This window comes from Scardinius erythrophthalmus (assembly GCF_964197995.2).
Source record: "Scardinius erythrophthalmus genome assembly, chromosome: 10".
Classification (NCBI taxonomy): domain Eukaryota; kingdom Metazoa; phylum Chordata; class Actinopteri; order Cypriniformes; family Leuciscidae; genus Scardinius; species Scardinius erythrophthalmus.
This window is the reverse complement of record NC_138230.1, coordinates 45,916,100-45,933,599: the sequence shown is the minus strand read 5'-3', so window position 1 is coordinate 45,933,599 and position 17,500 is coordinate 45,916,100. Positions and strand designations below refer to the sequence as shown.

The 17,500-nt window shown below is 41.3% G+C and overlaps 1 protein-coding gene across 2 annotated transcripts; it reads right to left on the bottom strand.

Annotated features, from left to right (window-relative positions):
• Positions 1-2,010: 2,010 nt before the first annotated feature.
• Positions 2,011-14,234, bottom strand: prdm1b (PR domain containing 1b, with ZNF domain; the record flags this gene model as incomplete). Of its 2 annotated transcripts, XM_081375808.1 has the most annotated exons (6): positions 2,011-3,966; positions 4,293-4,421; positions 4,505-5,364; positions 8,253-8,502; positions 9,737-9,856; positions 14,064-14,234. In XM_081375808.1, 6 exons carry the CDS (start codon positions 14,232-14,234, stop codon positions 3,448-3,450), a joined length of 2,049 nt encoding a protein of 682 aa, XP_081231934.1. In that variant the 3' UTR covers positions 2,011-3,447. The 2 variants fall into 2 exon arrangements, with proteins under 2 accessions (XP_081231934.1, XP_081231935.1); XM_081375809.1 differs by lacking the exons at positions 9,737-9,856; positions 14,064-14,234 and adding an exon at positions 8,616-8,759.
• Between the last annotated feature and the right edge of the window lie 3,266 nt (positions 14,235-17,500).

The window sequence follows — 17,500 nt, the reverse complement described above, 5'->3', positions numbered from 1 at the left end:
TTTTCCTGTAAACATTCTTTACAATCTTCAAAAAGTCATGTTTTACAGTGTAGTCGATGCACTTATCAGCTGATTGTATGATTTACAGTTCTGTCAAATGTTTGAGATAACACTCTGTGTTTTCTGCATTTTGCCGCACCGCCGCTGGCCGTTGTTGACAGGAACTAAAGCTTCAGGGTTTCAGAGAACGACTTGCTAGTAATTTCTGAATGCTTGAAGTTTTAAGTCTGAGCAGGAAGGCAGTGCAAGTACTCTGAACATGACACAAACACACACCCACACACACACACACACACACACACACACACACACACACACACACACACACACACACACACACACACACACACACACACACACACACACACACACACACACTCCGCATGTCATTTACTGCAAGTCAAGTTCCACTCTTTCTTTCTCTGTGGTGTGTTTCACATGCTTCTCTCTGTTTCTTTCTCCTTTCTGCCATAAAAGGGCCTCTCGCAACTTCTCCTAAAATGTATTCAAAGTGGTGGTTTGACATGCTGTCAATGACAGAAGTGCTCTTTCTTTCACTTGTCTCTCTTTCACACACACACACACACACACACACACACACACACACACACACACACACACACACACACACACACACACACACACACACACACACACACACACACACACACACACGCGCGCTGAGGTGTGTTTGTTCTGGTCTGAGGTGAGGTGTGTGTGTGTGTGGCCCGGGGCTCTCCCTTCATGTGTGTGTGTGCCAGGGGAGAAGAGGGGAGGCTTTGACAAAAGGAAACAGATAAGTGTTGAACTCAGAGAGGACAGAGAACACATGAGACATTTCTTACTGTAACTGCCTTGTCTTCCGTTACCGACATTTGTGATGAGTTTGAGCCGTTAACAGAGACTAGAAGAGCAGTGAAAGAGCAGGCGGGAATGATGACCATAAACCGCCAGATCAGTTACTCAAACCAATGCTCTGCTTCATATTAGCCTCCAGTTTCACAAATACTAGAACTACGATCTGACTTTTACACTATATAGACAGGACGTTTAACCCTGTGCTGCTCTTTGGTCACTTTTGACTGAAAAAAAAGAAGAAGTGTTTTTTACTTTGTTGGAAGGGCATGACACTTGGTGACTTTTGTGGCACTTATGTGAACACCAATAATAATAATAATAATAATGTGTGCATATGATTCAAAAAGTCACACTTTTAAAAACGTGTTTGTTTTCTCTGGCGTATTGATTTTTTTTCTTTCTTAAATGTGTATATTATAATATATTTGTGTTTATTATCTTAATAAGTGTGTATTTAGATGTTTTGTACAGCACTTTGGTCAGTCTTGTGGCTGTTTTTAAATGTGCTTTATAAATTAATTAATCTTGAAACTTGAAACTACTCATCTCGGCCAAAGATGACCGCCATAGGAATTAACGGGAAGTAAAAAAAAATATTTTGGGGGGATACAAACTACAAATCAGCCACAATGCAGAAAACAAGCAAACAGCAATGAAGGGGTTAATCGAGATTTTTTTTTTATTAGTTAATTGTTTTTTATTGTATTGTAAACATTTTTGCATAAAGTTACTTTTGCGGTGTTTGGCCAGTTTTTAGGAGTGTGTGTTGAGGTTTGTTGAACCAGCCTATAGATATTTCAGAAGTCTCTTCAGTAATCAGATATTATATACGTCTTGTTATCATCTTTTATCATCTAATCGCTGGGAGGAGTTATTTTTTTGTTACTGTAAAAAGTAACGCTAGGTAAAGGTTGGGGGTGTTTTCTTTTTCACGTCAAAATGAAAAACAGCAATGCATGTGACGGCGAGCATTTTTGATCAGTCTTAGCTGATGAGCAACAATTTCAGTTCCTCTACTTTCTAGAAATACGACCACAGAGAGCAGCGTTTGAGTGGGACTTTCAAGCGAATAAGCCTGATGAACGAGTGTGAAAACCTGATTCTGTTGACAGAGTAAAGGCATCAACAACACAATCACACGGACAGAGCGAGGTCTTAGACAAGTAATGTTTAATGCGCTACATTATAAAAGTTTGTCAAAAATAGGTTCTCACATATAAAGTATCAACATCTTTTGGACTGAGTCAAAAATAAACTAGGATAACAAAAGAACTGTACAAAAAGTCTCCTTTCTAAACCCTGTTGCAGCTAACAGTCAAATATCTGCACTTGGATCTAGTTCCTGCTTTTTCCAGTGCTGACATCAAATAAATTAAAAGAGCATAACATATGAAACTAACAATTTAACTTTTTAGTATGAGGTACTGTTGTGTCTGTAGTTCTGTAGTCTATAAAAAATGAAGTATTGCAATCTTCATGATTGGCAAATTCAGTTTCAGCTACATCGATTTGATCATTTTCATAGTGCTAACAATACTTGTTTGGATTAAAGAGACAACAGTAAACATTGGTAGACACAACCAAGTAACATTAAGCTAAGAAAACGAAGGATATTTCAAATATTAAACAAAAAGTGAGGCATGTTTTCTTTCCAATGTCAAAAGGGTTCAGGATCTGAGAAAACCGCTATGATATTCTTAGAAGCTACAGTGAATGATCCCTTGAAAAGGTACATTTTACATCCTTTCATAAAAGATCCCATTCAGAATTATTTAACACCAGGTAAAGTCATAGACACGTACATCCATTTGTACACATTCGCAGACAGACCACACTTGGAATGGACGGAGAAGATCCAGTCCATCTGGGACTGTAACATATAGTGTCCATAGTGGGATTGACACATAATTCCTGAGAATCCCAATATTTAAAAAAAAAAATACATAAAAAGTACACATATAAACAAGTTTTAAAACATTTGATACAATGCTCAAAAGAAAAACCTCAACAATAATAAGTTAAGACAAACTCACACAAACAGACTTTGACATCGGTTTGGAAACCAGATGAGGACATTATAAATCACATCTTCATTCTATAACAGGTCAGAGGGTAGAAGTGCAATCCCTTTCTTCAAGTCTTTGGAAACACTATTTGTTTGGTGCGGCTCTCATTGGCTTGGTTTACGCATCTTCTCTCTGATTTTCCCAGGAAAGAGAGGATTTTTGGTCAACTAGGGAATGCCCTGTGCATAGATAGCATTTTTGAGGGGTTTCTGGAAGACCTGAAGGAGCGATCCCAGCAAGCAATAGCCGTCATGTCACCGTCTAGGTTAACTATAGACCCGGCAGTGATTACAAGGCATTTGGTTTCATTTCTTTGACATGTTCTATGCTATTTGTTGCCCACCTATAGTCAAAACTGATTCATTGTAGTTTTTGGCCAGGCAGCGCATGCGATGGCTGATATCCCATCGTGTTACCAATGTCAATAATATCTACAGGATATCAGTGTCATGGTCAGGATTCTAGCTATTAAACGGCTATTAGGCGTCTTTTAAAAGCAAAATTGCTTGCTGGGATACGTCATCTACTCCTCCTCAGTCTTAATAGAGTGCCGGTGGTTGAAGTGAACCACGCTGGCTCTCTCCTGGTGATGATGACCCATGATGGTCACTCCCTGAGGTACTGAAGTACTGAAAGCCTTGAGGAATCCCACGTCTTCCTTCCCCTCGCCGTTTTCCAGACTCCTAGCCAGCCATTTCTCCAAGGCGGCGTCCACTTGAGCATCTCCGGCGTTCTCCGGAAGAGCCTCGGCCTCGTGACTGGCGTCGAAGCGCTCCACCAGCTCGGGGATCTCGGGACGGGTGTTGGGACAGCATCCGGAGCGCTGGTGGAGGTGTAGGGAGAAGCGATGGATGAAGCCTCGGGTGCAGGTTTGGCAGGTATACGGGCGGTCGCAGGAGCTGTGAAGCCGACGGTGGAGTTTAAGGTGGATGTACTGGGTAAACTTCACTCCACACAGCTTGCACTGATACGGCTTCTCTCCCGAGTGCAGACGCAAGTGTGTTTTCAGGTTGCTGGTGCTGCTGAAGCGTTTGTGGCACACCTGTGGACATTCAAAGAGAGTCACAGACTGTAATTCAAAGAGGCGGCACACAACAACCTCTCTCGCCTCGTTGTTGCTCTGGTATGCAGACAGCAAGCCAGCCACACTAAAGGACTTATTTATTTTCAGTGGTCAAAATGAATGACTAGCGCAGGCTGACGCCACTGTCACACCCTCTCTAGTTACTGAACAACAAAGCTTTTCTCTTAAGGAAACAGGAGTGACAAGGTAAAGGTCCTGTCACAGATAAGCAGTGTTGTAGGTGTGAGTCATGGCATGTTAATAGGATATATATCTTTATCTTGAGTCACAGCACATGAGCTCACCTGGCATTCGTGTGGTTTCTCTCCTGTGTGGACCAGGTGATGTTTCTGTAAGTGTGCCAGCTGGGTGAAACTCTTTTTGCACAAGTTGCACTGGAATGGTCTCTCGCCACTGTGGACCCTCAAGTGCACCTTCAAAGCAAACACAGGCCCTTTAGTCTTAACCACATCACACCACATCTCTCAAATCAAGACTTAGAATAAAGTGTACTCACTTTGAGGTTGGACAGCTGACCGAAGGTCTTGAGGCAGACGTTGCATTCATACTTGATTTTGCCGTTCTGCTTCTTGAGTGGGTACGGGAGAGACTTGTACCCGGGTGTTGGTGGAGAAGACGAGGATGGAGGTGATGTGCTCCTGGGCGAAGCCAGGCTGAGGTTAATGGCTTCTTCGCATTCAGAGAGAGGCTTCTGGAAGCTTGGCTGAGGGGAGAGTTCTGGTGTTGCCGGGGCTCCCCGGGGGGGAGTGTTCGGGACTCTTTCCTTCAGTCCTCCATGGAGCGGGGAGGGATAGGGAAAGGTAACTGGTAGCAGGCCAGGTTGGGGAATTGAAGGGTAGGATAAGCCATCACTTCCCAGGAATCCGTTGTACCGGAAACCCCCTTTCGAGGGCAACATGGACGGGAAGGGAGGGGAGTATGGGGGCAACAGCAAACGGGAATAATGAGGATTGTACTGTGGTAGAAGTGGATAAGGAGCTTGCAGAGGTCTGGGAGAGGGCAGGGAAGGGTAGGAGATCAAACCCTCTCGATGATGACCGTAGAGGCCGTGTAAGTGGAGCGGAAGGTCTTGCGGCGGAGACAGGGTGGGATACGGGTGAGCGCTCATGGTCATCTCCTTCTGGTTGGGATGTGGAGAATGCACCAACTGTGGTGAAACAGCTCTGTGGATTTTCTTGCTGAAATCCACGACCTGTTCGTCCGGTGTGTCAGGTGGCGTGTCCCTCTCAATGACCTCTACGTCGATCTTTTCATCCATCTCGTCTTCCTCTCCCTCGCTTTGAAGTTTGTGTGGGCTCGAGGCCTGTTTAGGGTAGTAGACGTACGGCTTCTGATAGTTCATGTCAGGCAAGTACTCTGTAGAAAGAGAGGACATAAAAGGTCACACAGTGCAGAGAAGTGTGAAGGCTGACAGACAGCAGAGGTGAGAACACAAGTATGAGACTTAGACTAACTTTGCAACTACTGTAAATGTCAACTCATTAGGTGTTTAATGATACCCTCATGTCACAATTCGATGCATATCACGATACTGAACTCACGAGATGGCATCATTGCGATACTCAGAGAAATGCTAAATTTGGTTTTACATTGTGTGTGGAAATGATTAGGCTTGGACTTGGTGCTGAAACCCAAAGCACAGGACAATAGAGACACCAGAATAAACATATTCATGATTCTGAAGCTGAAAATACAGAATTATTTTAGACGAATATACTTGCGCTGTCACTGACTAGATATATTTAAAATAATGTAGGCCACTTTTACCTGTAACAAGACATTTGGCATCATCAGGAGCCACAAATGGTCCCCCATTGCATTATTACACATTATATATAGTAGTTTAATGTAGAACTGACACTAAAACTCTGGGACCATCAAAATACAGTGTTACCGAAACTTGTGAGCAAGTCGACAGATTTCACGTCTGTTGAGATTGACCAAGCAGGTCAAAGTCTTCGCAGAGCGACATCGGTCACCCGGCGAACACGCCTGTGTGTCGTACACCTACTCATAACCTTCCCTCCTCAAACGCTCACTTATGGTAAATGGCAGCTCTTTCAGTTTAAAGCTGACAGGCAGAAGATCTCTGACTGGTTTCTGTTTGACAAAGAGGTAGTACTGCTTTCACACAGCACCTAGATTACAACCGTGTGGGTGTTCGCAGTGTGGGTGTGTGTATGTTTGTGAGGTGGAGGGCCATATGTATGTATCGGAAGAAAGGAGACTCGTGTGACGGTGATACTTCTCACTCAGAAACTACTCTGACTCACCATAACAGCAGATGTCCTCGACCATGGGAAAAATCACTAACTGTTTCTTACTGTTATGCAGGGAATCGAGATAAGGTCAGATTATTACTGTCCTTTCGCTTCAGAGATTGTAAAAAGAAAGCCACAACAGCTAGCTTCTTTCAGTAACCTTTGTGGTGACTCAGACAAAACCTGCTAAATCATGGAGAGTGGTACAAGGCTCAAGTGTGTCACACAGCAGTGGGAAGATTACACAAACACAGTATAACCCTTGTGGTCGAAGCTTGGTTCCTCAAACCCAATCTGGTGTAACATTTACAGGCATCGTCTAGGTATTTCCTAACTACCGTGAGGAAAGTGAAAATGATATTTGAAACTCCGAACAAAATCCAACCGTCAACTGTGTATAAATATGTTTTCAAATCCCGGAGGAACACGGATAAATGGAAGCAGTGGATATTCCCCGTGTTTTAAATTAAACTAAATATCAGCAGATGTGTTCGAAGAACTTGTTGACAAAGTCCAGTGAAAAGAGCTGTATGATGTAATATCATGCTTTTAAAACTGAATATACAAATTTCTTTGAACCTCACCAAGGAAGTGGAACTTGTCAAAGCGCACTGAATGATCCAAATTAAAAAGAAGAGGATCTAAGAAAGGGTTATGTTCTTCACGGTGCATGACTTTCTAAAGAGGGATATTTAGGTGTAATTGTTGAGTAAAAGCATCACAAGAGAGAAGCGTGTACGTGTCGGCATGACTCAGGTAATGGTCCTTAACAATAGCAGAGACAAATGCACACACGAAACGCACAAAAACAGACATTCATGCATTCCGAGGAGTGAATAAGACAGGAAATAACAGTGTCAGTGTGAGATTGAATCAATGTGATATAGGCGCTATCACATGACAGCTACTCAGACAGACAAATCCAGACGTCCAGCGTTTTGTCATAAATATATATATACGCACACACTCACAGAACTCACACATTCATACACAAACAGGTTCATTGACAGTCACTTTCACGATGTGACTTTCATGTTTTCATGTGTCAAACGAATCACTGATTTACTGTTCATTATACTGTATATACAGCAAATTTTCAGTAAACATTTAACAGTGTGTTGCTATTAGTGGCATACTGACATAATGGTCATGTGAAACCTATACAGTTAAACCAAATACAGTTTATATTACATATTACTTAGACACCATATATATTTTTTTTATATTTGTTTTACTTGTGTGTGCTGGACAGTTAATTTATGTAAGTTAGGATAGCAAGGTGTCTGAATAAAATTTTGGTTTGACTGTATATGACACTGCCACGCAACGAAAAAAATATCCGCCCGTATGTATTTTGGATGTCAATATTACTAGTGTACGCAGAAGATCTGAGGGTGCCCGTTAATTACTGAACTCTTGCACTGTAAAAATGATTCTCGAAATTGTAGATAAAAAGTCTTAAGCCTTCAAAATTTCACATTTCGTTCAATAACCGATTTCTTGGAATTATTTGTGAAAATTACATTTAAAAAAAACTAAATTCTACGCCAAATTTGTTTCATTTCAAGGCACAACAGAACACAATAAAGATACAAGAAGAAAAGCAAAAGTGGGAATAAAAAACACTATATACATAACAGCCTACTAGTTCATTACTGAACTCTCCACTGTAAAAAATGATTCTCAAAGTGGTAAATAATGATTTTAAAAGTCTTTTTTTCAATGATCGATTCCTTGGAATTATTTGCGAAATTGTTCAAAATTGAAATTGTTACAGTTCAAGGCATTAAAGGAGTCGCCTGATTCACAGGAAAGACAACGGGCAAATATACAAATGATGTGACTAATAATCCTATTGCTTCAAGAAAGCCAGAGAAAACTCAATAAAGATACAAGAAGAAAAGCCAAAAAAAAGCACACTTCATCCAGTTTTCCCCTCCCCAATGCCAGCTAATGTGGGATAATCCCGGAGCCGTGACTCACTTGGCTTCAGGCTGTCGGGTTGCTCCTGCTGGCCACACAGTCTCTGGGAAAACTCCGGGCTGTACCACACCAGCAGCTCCTGCTTGGGCTCCACGGGCCGGATGGTGTAGAAGTAGATCTCCTGGCCGTTCTGACAGGCCACCAGGTTCTGTTCGGCCCGCGAGCGCGCCGGGTTAGCGAACCGCATCCAGTTGCTGCGCTGGACGTCGTAGCCATCGATGAAGTGGTGTAAGTGGCCACCACTGTAGATCTGGATGGAGAGAGAGAGAGAGGAAAACATGAACGCGTGAGTCTGCAGGTGTCAAAACCATCACAAGTAAACATTAAAATCATTCTTTAAACCTGTTACAAATGATTCTTCACCTCTGCCATGAACAGAACGCTTGTCAAACAGCTGTTTATATCAACTCCTCTGTGTCTCCTGACCTGTGAAAGTGTGTGTGTGTGTGTGTGTGTGTGGCTTGTCCTGCTGAAGATGTGTGACTAACTTTGTGTTTCAATGATGTCAGGCTTTTTATAAAGTGCAGAGCGTCAAAACGATCCACACATGCTGCCAGTCACACGCACAGACTCCGCCCCTGACTCCTCCCACTTTCATTATCAGTCGTGTGTGGGGGAATTCACTCCGCAGACATGCCGAGGCATGACATCTCCACTATCAGACACTCCTTTAACCAGTTACACCCTGAAGACTCATAAACACAAACACACTTTCACCCACACGGACACATCCGTCCACCTGCCTTCGGTCACATGACACGATGCGTCATTTCAATTCTTTATGGCAACAGGAAGTTAGAAAGGATTTACAGGAAACGGAGAAAGGAAAGGACAGCTCAGACTAGGAAAACCCAAAGCGACATGCAAATGTGCACATACACACACAGACACACACTCGTGCGTGCGTCTACACACACCACGCATATAAACAAACACGTAGACCGATCTAGTGACCTTGGCAGGGAGATAAAGAGACTGAAGTTCACTTAGATGCATGCTGATATGAGAACAGAAAGAACTGAAAGGAAAGTGATTTGTGTGTGTGCGTGCGTCTCTGTCTGTGCAGGAATCCCGACTTCTCTAAAAGCTGGCCACAAACCAAAGACTTGCGCTATCCTTTACGTTTTTGTCGAATGGTTTCGAAATAGGCTGAGTTGGTAACTTCTGCTGAGTAAACCGTATGAGAACAGCAGGAATCTACAGCAAACAGGATACGGGCTCTCACAGCTTCCTCTGTATTTTCCAAACAAGCCCTTAAAAGCACAATAGGAACACCTACATATTTGAATACATGCGTGTGTCTAAACATAGGCGTGTGCTTAAAAGAAAGACGATCATGCTGAAGAAGCCAATGCATTTTTGTATGTATTCTTGCATGAGTGAATAAGCTTCCGGCTCCTTTCTGCTAAAATTCTCGGGAAAGACATAACCGGTTTGGCAACTTTTCATCAGAAACGGTGTCCCTGAAAGATTAGGTCACTTACCCTCCAAAAGTACTTCCGGTTGGCTTGAAGGGGCACGTTTTCTTTGGTGTAGACGACCCCTTGAAGAGGTCCGAATCTCGTGCCCTGAGGGATGTACTCTTTACTGAAAACACCAGTCACCTGCAGGAGAGAGAGAAATAAATGATTAATGATACACTTTTGAAGAGGAAGTGCATTGAGTTCAATGCATGCAGGGTTGGAGACGACCTGTAGGAAACGTCATCGGTGACCTAAGGTAGCACACTAACGAGTTAAGTGCATAAACAGACTTATACTTTCCCTGCTCTACTTGGACCCTGACCTAGAAACATACAGCTGTCCTCAATAAGCCTGACCTGGAAGACCCTGCTGGCAAAAGTTGGCTGGTATTGACAAACAATGTCTTTAAAAGAGGCAGAGGAGAAACCGGAGCAGGTGGCCGACTCAATGCTGTCGAACGCAGGAACCGGGCCTGTAAAGTAGGTCAAAGTGTGCGTGGGGGTCACGGCCCCAAATAACCAACTCATGACCAACACGTTCACTCAGTGTTTTTGGCTTGTTTCTCCAGTAAATGCATCTTGATTTAAGAATATTTAGATATTAGTGCTGGAAAACAAGACAGAAACACTGAGTAATACACTTAAAGAGTAATATCCACAATAGAGCCCAAATGATGGACTGTAATAAGTGAGAGGGACGGTCACTGAGACGAGAGCTGCGCTGACAGAAGAATTGTGAGTCGTTAGCGTTGCGTGACTAATTGGTTGGTCTTTAGTGATTAACCGCTCAGAGAGGGTTTATGGAGTCAGAGGAGGGGGTGTGTGTGTGTGTGTGTGTGTGTCGCTCTCTGATGAGGCCAGCGGCACCACGCTAACCCAACACACCGCAGCTGTCCGAGGAACCAGGTCCAAACGAAAGTTAATCAGTCAGGCTTAACCTACTTCGTTTGGCTGAGATTCTATAAGTGCTTGTGCATTTGAGTCACAGATCACCCATCTGCCACGTGTCCCCCTTCGTGAGGCACGCTTCGCTTACACACACGCTGACACGCATGACTGCCTACGACTCTGCCTGTTGCCTGATAACTCACTGCAAACAAACATTGTCTTGCTGTTCACTTTATTTTGATGGACCCTTCAACACATTCTGTTGACTATAAGTAACGTTGCACCTACATGTGTACTAGCTCTGATTAGAGTGACAGTAGAGTGTTAGTAGACTTAGAAGAAGTTGATATGTAGTTACAAAGTCACTTATAGTCAGTAGAATGTCTGTTGGAGGACCGACACAATAGAGTTAGCAGATATTAAGCAGTCTACTAATACTCTAATGAGAGTTAGGTGACATGTAGTTATTTATAGTTATTAGAATGTTCAAAAGGGACCATCAAAATAAAGTGTTACCAAAAATTCTTCACAAGCCCACCACAAGTCTTGATGTAGTTTTCAGGCTCTACTAGAACAGGTTTTCCTGCTTGAATGTTGATTATTCTCCTCATATTCTCCATTGTTGCGGCTCCTCTCTTCCCAGTCTGTCAGTAACGCTCTGTTTACTTCCTGTCTCTATGAAGCCCCTCCTTCTGAAAAGCACACTGTGCTCTGATTGGTCGGCTGGAGCAGTGTGTTGTGATTGGTCGAGCGCTTCGAGTGTGTTTGGGAAATGCCCCGCCCAGTTTAACACACTACTAACTAACTCAACCAGGCCCCGCCTCTTTATTCTGCGTATGAATTATTATAACGAGGAATATTGTGACGTGTTCGTTCCCGGAAAATAAACAATTTCTTTCCATTCAAATTAAAATCTCGTGTCTTCTCCAGTAAATGTATCTCGATTTAAGAACATTTAGAGATTTGTACTGAAAAATAAGACAAAGACACATTTTCTAAATAGATGTTTTGCAGTGCAGCTTCTTCAGTCCTCATGTGTGCGCTTCACATCAGAGAGCCTTCGAGAGTTTCAGTTCTTCCCTTCCACAACACACTGCGCACCAACAACATTAACGTTAATACGCAGACTTTCACAAACACAGAAACTCTGGGATGCGTGTGTATGCATCACAGAAACCGATCAGCAAATGACGGGCAGTCTAGTCACCATGAGACTGGCTTTCCAACATCCCTAAAAATCTTTCATTTTTCCTTCCAATAAAAATGTGCTGTCGGGCCTCCAGGAACTGACACACTCACTGGATGTGGGTTTTTCTGTCCGAAGAAACGTCAGTGACAGCATAAGAGCAATGCTTTTCACAGAATCAGCCCAGAGCAAAGCAAGAAATAGGAAGTGTGTGATCGATTCCTCTCGAGGAGTGTGTGTCCAGAGCGTGTGTGTGAGACACCGTCAGCTGTTCTCTCTCTAAACCAGCCTCAGTCTGTTGTCGGATTCAAGGATACGGTGGATTTAGCTTGAAATAAAAGAGGGTCAATGCATGGGAAAAGATGAGAGTGAGAGTATGAACATGAGAAATAAAAGAGTGTGTGAAAGGGGAAGAGAAAGAAACAATTTAATGTAGACCAAAAGGTTCATTATGCGGTCAATGAGAGTCATGTTAAAAGAAGCACTTACAAAAAAAGAGATAAAGATAGATAGATAGATAGATAGATAGATAGATAGATAGATAGATAGATAGATAGATAGGAAGGTCGATAGACAGAATTCATATACTGTATATATATACACACACATTTCTTGCTGATCTTGAGGTCTTATCAGAAGCCGAATATTTTCACACGTATTGTTGTCTTTTTCTGTCTTTGCACATTCTGCTGAGATGGACGATCCGTGTTTGTGCATGAGTGTGTTTATGAGCTCATGACCACAACTTCACACCTTCAGTGTGACAGAACATAAAAAGAGCCGAGGCTTTAGAAAGAGGAACTGACTTTCACCTGCGAAGGACGGAAACTGGATCGTATGCAAAAGACAAGCGGAACAGCGAAGAAGTGCATGAGGCCGACGCAGAAGAAACCACAGCAAAGGCCTGAACAATGATGCGGACAAACGTGTGTGAGCGAGAGATGAAGAACATTTCAAAGACAAACATAAAGAGAGAATTTTTAAGAATGTTTGCATTGGAAATTTGCATTTCGCACCTGCTATGGAAGCTTGTTTCCGCCACAGAATACAATATTTTAGTAGATAATTGCAACTTTTTATCTCACATTCTGACATCTTTTCTCAGAACTGTCAGATATAAACTCGCAATTCTAAGAAAAAAAAATCTGAATCGTCATATGAAAAAGTCACAGTTACCTTTTTTTTTTATTTTTAGCGCAATTTTCCCCCGGAAATTGCGCTTGTTAACTCATGATTTCTGTTCTGTGCGTGTGTGCGCACCAATCTTGCACTTCTATCTACTCCTCAACCAGACCACCTAGAGACTTCGGGTTTTCGGCATTATGTTAAGGAAGGTCTAATCTCGGGAACGCACAAAAAAAATCCAGGAAAAGATTTACTATCTCTTAGTGTTGTGATCCCATGAGGTGAGAAAATTGTGATTAGATCTCACTGATCTACTCAACCACTCGCTCAAACCAAACCGTCCGTTTCCGTCATCGGACACTTTGAATGGAACAATCCCACTTCATGGACCTGAATGGATGACGTCTTAATGGTTCAGACGGAGGTGTAGTGCTGAGAGTCCCTCATAAACTTACAACTAAATACCATCACGATGAAGTTTTTTATGTTCAGCCAACACAAACATGTTCTAAGAACGTTATAGAAATGTGACTTCTGACTGTTCCAAACATCCTTAAAATAAAATAAAATTTTTGTAACACTTCCCATAAAACCTGCATTATAAAAGTATTCGAATGCATTAATTATGCACCTCATAATGCACTGTATGATCTCATGAATAATTGTAACCAAACTTATAATACATTGCTACACCTTTAGGAAATATAAACCATGACAAACAACCAGTTTCAGATGGAACAAGGAATCTGCAAATATTATAATGCATTTTAACTTTGGTTACAGTTATCCATAATGCGTTATATACATGATGAACACTTTTATAACGCACTTTTACATAAAGGCTTTAAGTGAAGTGTTACCATCTGTTTTCTTGGTCATGCAAAGATTCCATTCTTCAGACACTGAGGCAATGTTTCTTCTGAATGTTCTCAGAAAAAATGTCTCATGAATGATGTGTAATTCATTTTTTTTTTAATTAAAAACCAGATAACGCTGAATGATCGTTGCTGGAAGAGTGTTTGACATAACCTTGACATAATATCACTCTGCCTGAAGGGAACGCGCTGTTGCACAAGCGTCTTTAAATAACAGGTGTGTGTTAACCATGACTCGGCAGAGATGGTGGAATAAGGGAACTGGGAATGCGCACCTGGTTGTCGGCGCTGTACTGGAAGGTGAGGTTTCGTGGGATCGAGGTCATGGCCTTCGGGAGCCTGAAGCTCGGCTCGCACGCCTGGTCCTGGACGATATATGTGCAGTTCATCGCAAAGTCCAGTTCCCTCCACTCGCTCATGTCCTCCAGAGACGCTTCCAGCTTCATCTTCACTCCTGCGGTCGGCACTCGCTGTTTTCTGTTTGGTGTGTTCTCCTTTGGTTCGAGATGCTTTGGTTCTCCTTTTGCTTTATTGGTTAGTTCTAAAGAAAAAGTTAAATGTGTCTTTAGGCATACACACATTTCCTCTCAGGTCTCCAATCATGCAATACATGCCTTGCATAACACAATATACGTGTGTGTCACAATACAAGGTAGCATATGCTAGTTGTTCTCTTCTGCTGTGAACCAACCCTGCGGCCAGCACTGCACAAACTACTTCAGAAACGGTGAACAATCGCATTCAGCTATTAGGTGACTAATTACTGATGACTGCAGTGGTGTGATGCCAACGCCATATTTATGAGAAATGCATTGAATTCTTGTGCAACTAGTCTCTGTCGTTCCATATTTAGCCCTGTTACTGAGTTTGCAGGCCAGATGTAGAATAAAGATGAGTTTGAGCTTAAAACAAGAACAGATATCTGTCAATGGAGTCAGAAAAATAATCTTTTACTCCACAGACAGATATTTGTTTTAAACACAAACTCACTTTATTTTGGTCATGTAATAAAATGTTTTACTAAACTTCACAGTGACCATTCCAAATTACAATTTTAAAAAAATAACCAAAAAACTAAAGTTTTTGACCAATCAAATGAATAAATGCTAATGATGGAGCCATTCCCAAAAGCGTTAACGTTATCCACGTACATCTCAAGAATACATCATCCATCCCAAACCAGACCTGAAGATCACAACATGCTTCCTATCATTAATATTAATAATAATAATACTGGACTCACTTCACATTGGTCGAGCTGTTGGGTCCTGGATGTCTTTGGTCAGGTCATCTCTGTGTCCCGCTGCGCTTCACTCTGTCATCTCATCTGCTTTCTCTCCCGTTCCCATAAAGTCCACCAGCAGATCCTCTGATATCTCACACGCGTTGGCTCCTGTCACTCACACTGTCCTCGCTCGGCTGCGCCAGACTTTTGAGAAGCAGAAACTAACCAATCAGCATCTGGCTTTAATCATGTGACCGTCAGGATTAGTTGAAGGTGATCCAATCGGGACACTGGAAGCTTTTCGGGCCCAAACGTTCACATCAACACCTCCGGCAGACAAAGGAGGATCGCAGACAATCTGAATAGAGTTGAACAACTGAGTAAAAAAAACAGATGGTTGGATCACTGAAAACACCAGTGGACTTTTGCTTGGATGGGCTTTTAATGAGCAATCTGGTCCCAACCCAATTAGACCCCCTCCCTCGACACACACACACACACACACACACACACACACACACACACACACACACCTCTGTGACCTAGATCCAGACCTGGCCTGGTGTGTGTGATACTCTGTTGAGGCCAGTAGTGGAAGAGACAAAGCAGGTCAAACTGAAGAGCGTCTCAGACACCTGTCTGCAGGAACACACACACACACACACACACACACACACACACCAGCTCTGAACACACACTTCTGACCTGGAACACACCGGCATCATCCGGCACGGGCCGGGAGAAAAGGGAAACCACACAACAACATGAAAAGTCCAACAGGGAATCTTATACAATCATTCTTATGGCTATTTAAACACGACTGGGACGGTTTCTGTTTTGCTTTTTTACTAGAAATATCGAAACATTCCTAAAATGACATGAAAAAGTTTTTAAACTTAATATATATATATATATATATATATATATATATATAAATTGTGTGTGTAATATAAATAATTGTAAAAAAAATTAAAATAATAAAAAATAAAATATTTGTAAAAAAAAAATCACATTTGAGTTTGCGCTTAAGCAAGAAAAAGTATTTAAATAAAAAAATAAAAATCTGTTTTGCCTTTGAACTTTGACTATTATTCATTTTCTTAACTTCACTGGCAGATATTATTTCTTGTTTTAAACAAAACCTTGATGAATTTGTCAGAAAACAAGACTTAATATCTTCAGTCATGTTGCTTCTCCGTAAATGTCTCTTTATTTAAGAGTGTTTAGATATTTGTGCTGGAAAACGAGACAGAAACACTGAGGAAGAACATATTTAAAAAAAAAAACAATGCTATCAAATAAATAAGATTTTTTTTAAGATAATGCACTATTTCATTTCACTAATGAAGTAAGGCTTTTTGGATTGTCTCAGATCCTGTTCATCTGTGTTTATTTGAAATAAATAAAGCAAAATAAAAGCATTTCATGAGCGGCCTCAGACTTTGAACCGTACTGTAACTGAATAAAAACTATTTTCCTAAAATAAGAAAATCAATAAATACTGAAATAGCCAAGTCATACGCAGAGGACAGAGAAGCGCAGGCGAAGGACTGATGTTATGATTGATTATGGAATGGTGTGAATTCATGCCTCAGAAGAAAGTGAAAGAATCGCATCATGCTTTGGAACGTTTGTGGAAATTCTCTTCCTCGTGTTTCACCGCCTAATATGGAACTCGGATTGATAGTGAACTTTTGCACATATAACGTAAGACCGCTCACGTTTCACTGACGTATTCATCCTCAATCTGATCAAATGTGCTCTTCTGTGGTTATTAGACATTCATTAATTATCCTGTCTGTGATATTACACGTTCAAAGGGAGATTTTACATTAAAAACGATGATAAACAGTTTTTCAGTTTTTTGAATTGCATATAAATGTTTAATCCATTTGAATTAGACAGTTTTAACAAACTAATAGACATAATGTGACTCATATTTGTCAATCATGCGTAAATAAAACAGGTAACATTTCTGTAATAGTACTAATAAACTGAATGTGTTTTCAACACAATAACCAGGTTTATATATCTCCAACAAATCCAGATTGTTTTACATTTTATTTAACTAACTGAATATTGCCTGTTCCACATTTAAGCATATATACCAAATATCTGCATCACATTAAGTTTATTAGTTTGTTTTATGTTAAAACTGTGACATAGTGCTTTTAACAATATAGACTGTTTCAAAGAATTACTAACTATTAGTAACTTTACAACCCCATGTCAACTTACTCTACTAACCCTACACTCTAAAAAATTACCCAATTTTGGGTCAAATATGGACAGACCCAAACATTGGCTTAAAAATGTAATTTAAGAGTTTAACCCAACGGCCAGTTTGGTCCATATTTGACCCAATTATGGGTTGAAACAACCCAGCAGAGTGTACTAATACTCTAATGACTGCTAGTTGACATGGAGTTGCAAAGTTACTCATAGAAGGTCTAGAATGGACTATAGAAATATAGTGTAGCCAAACTG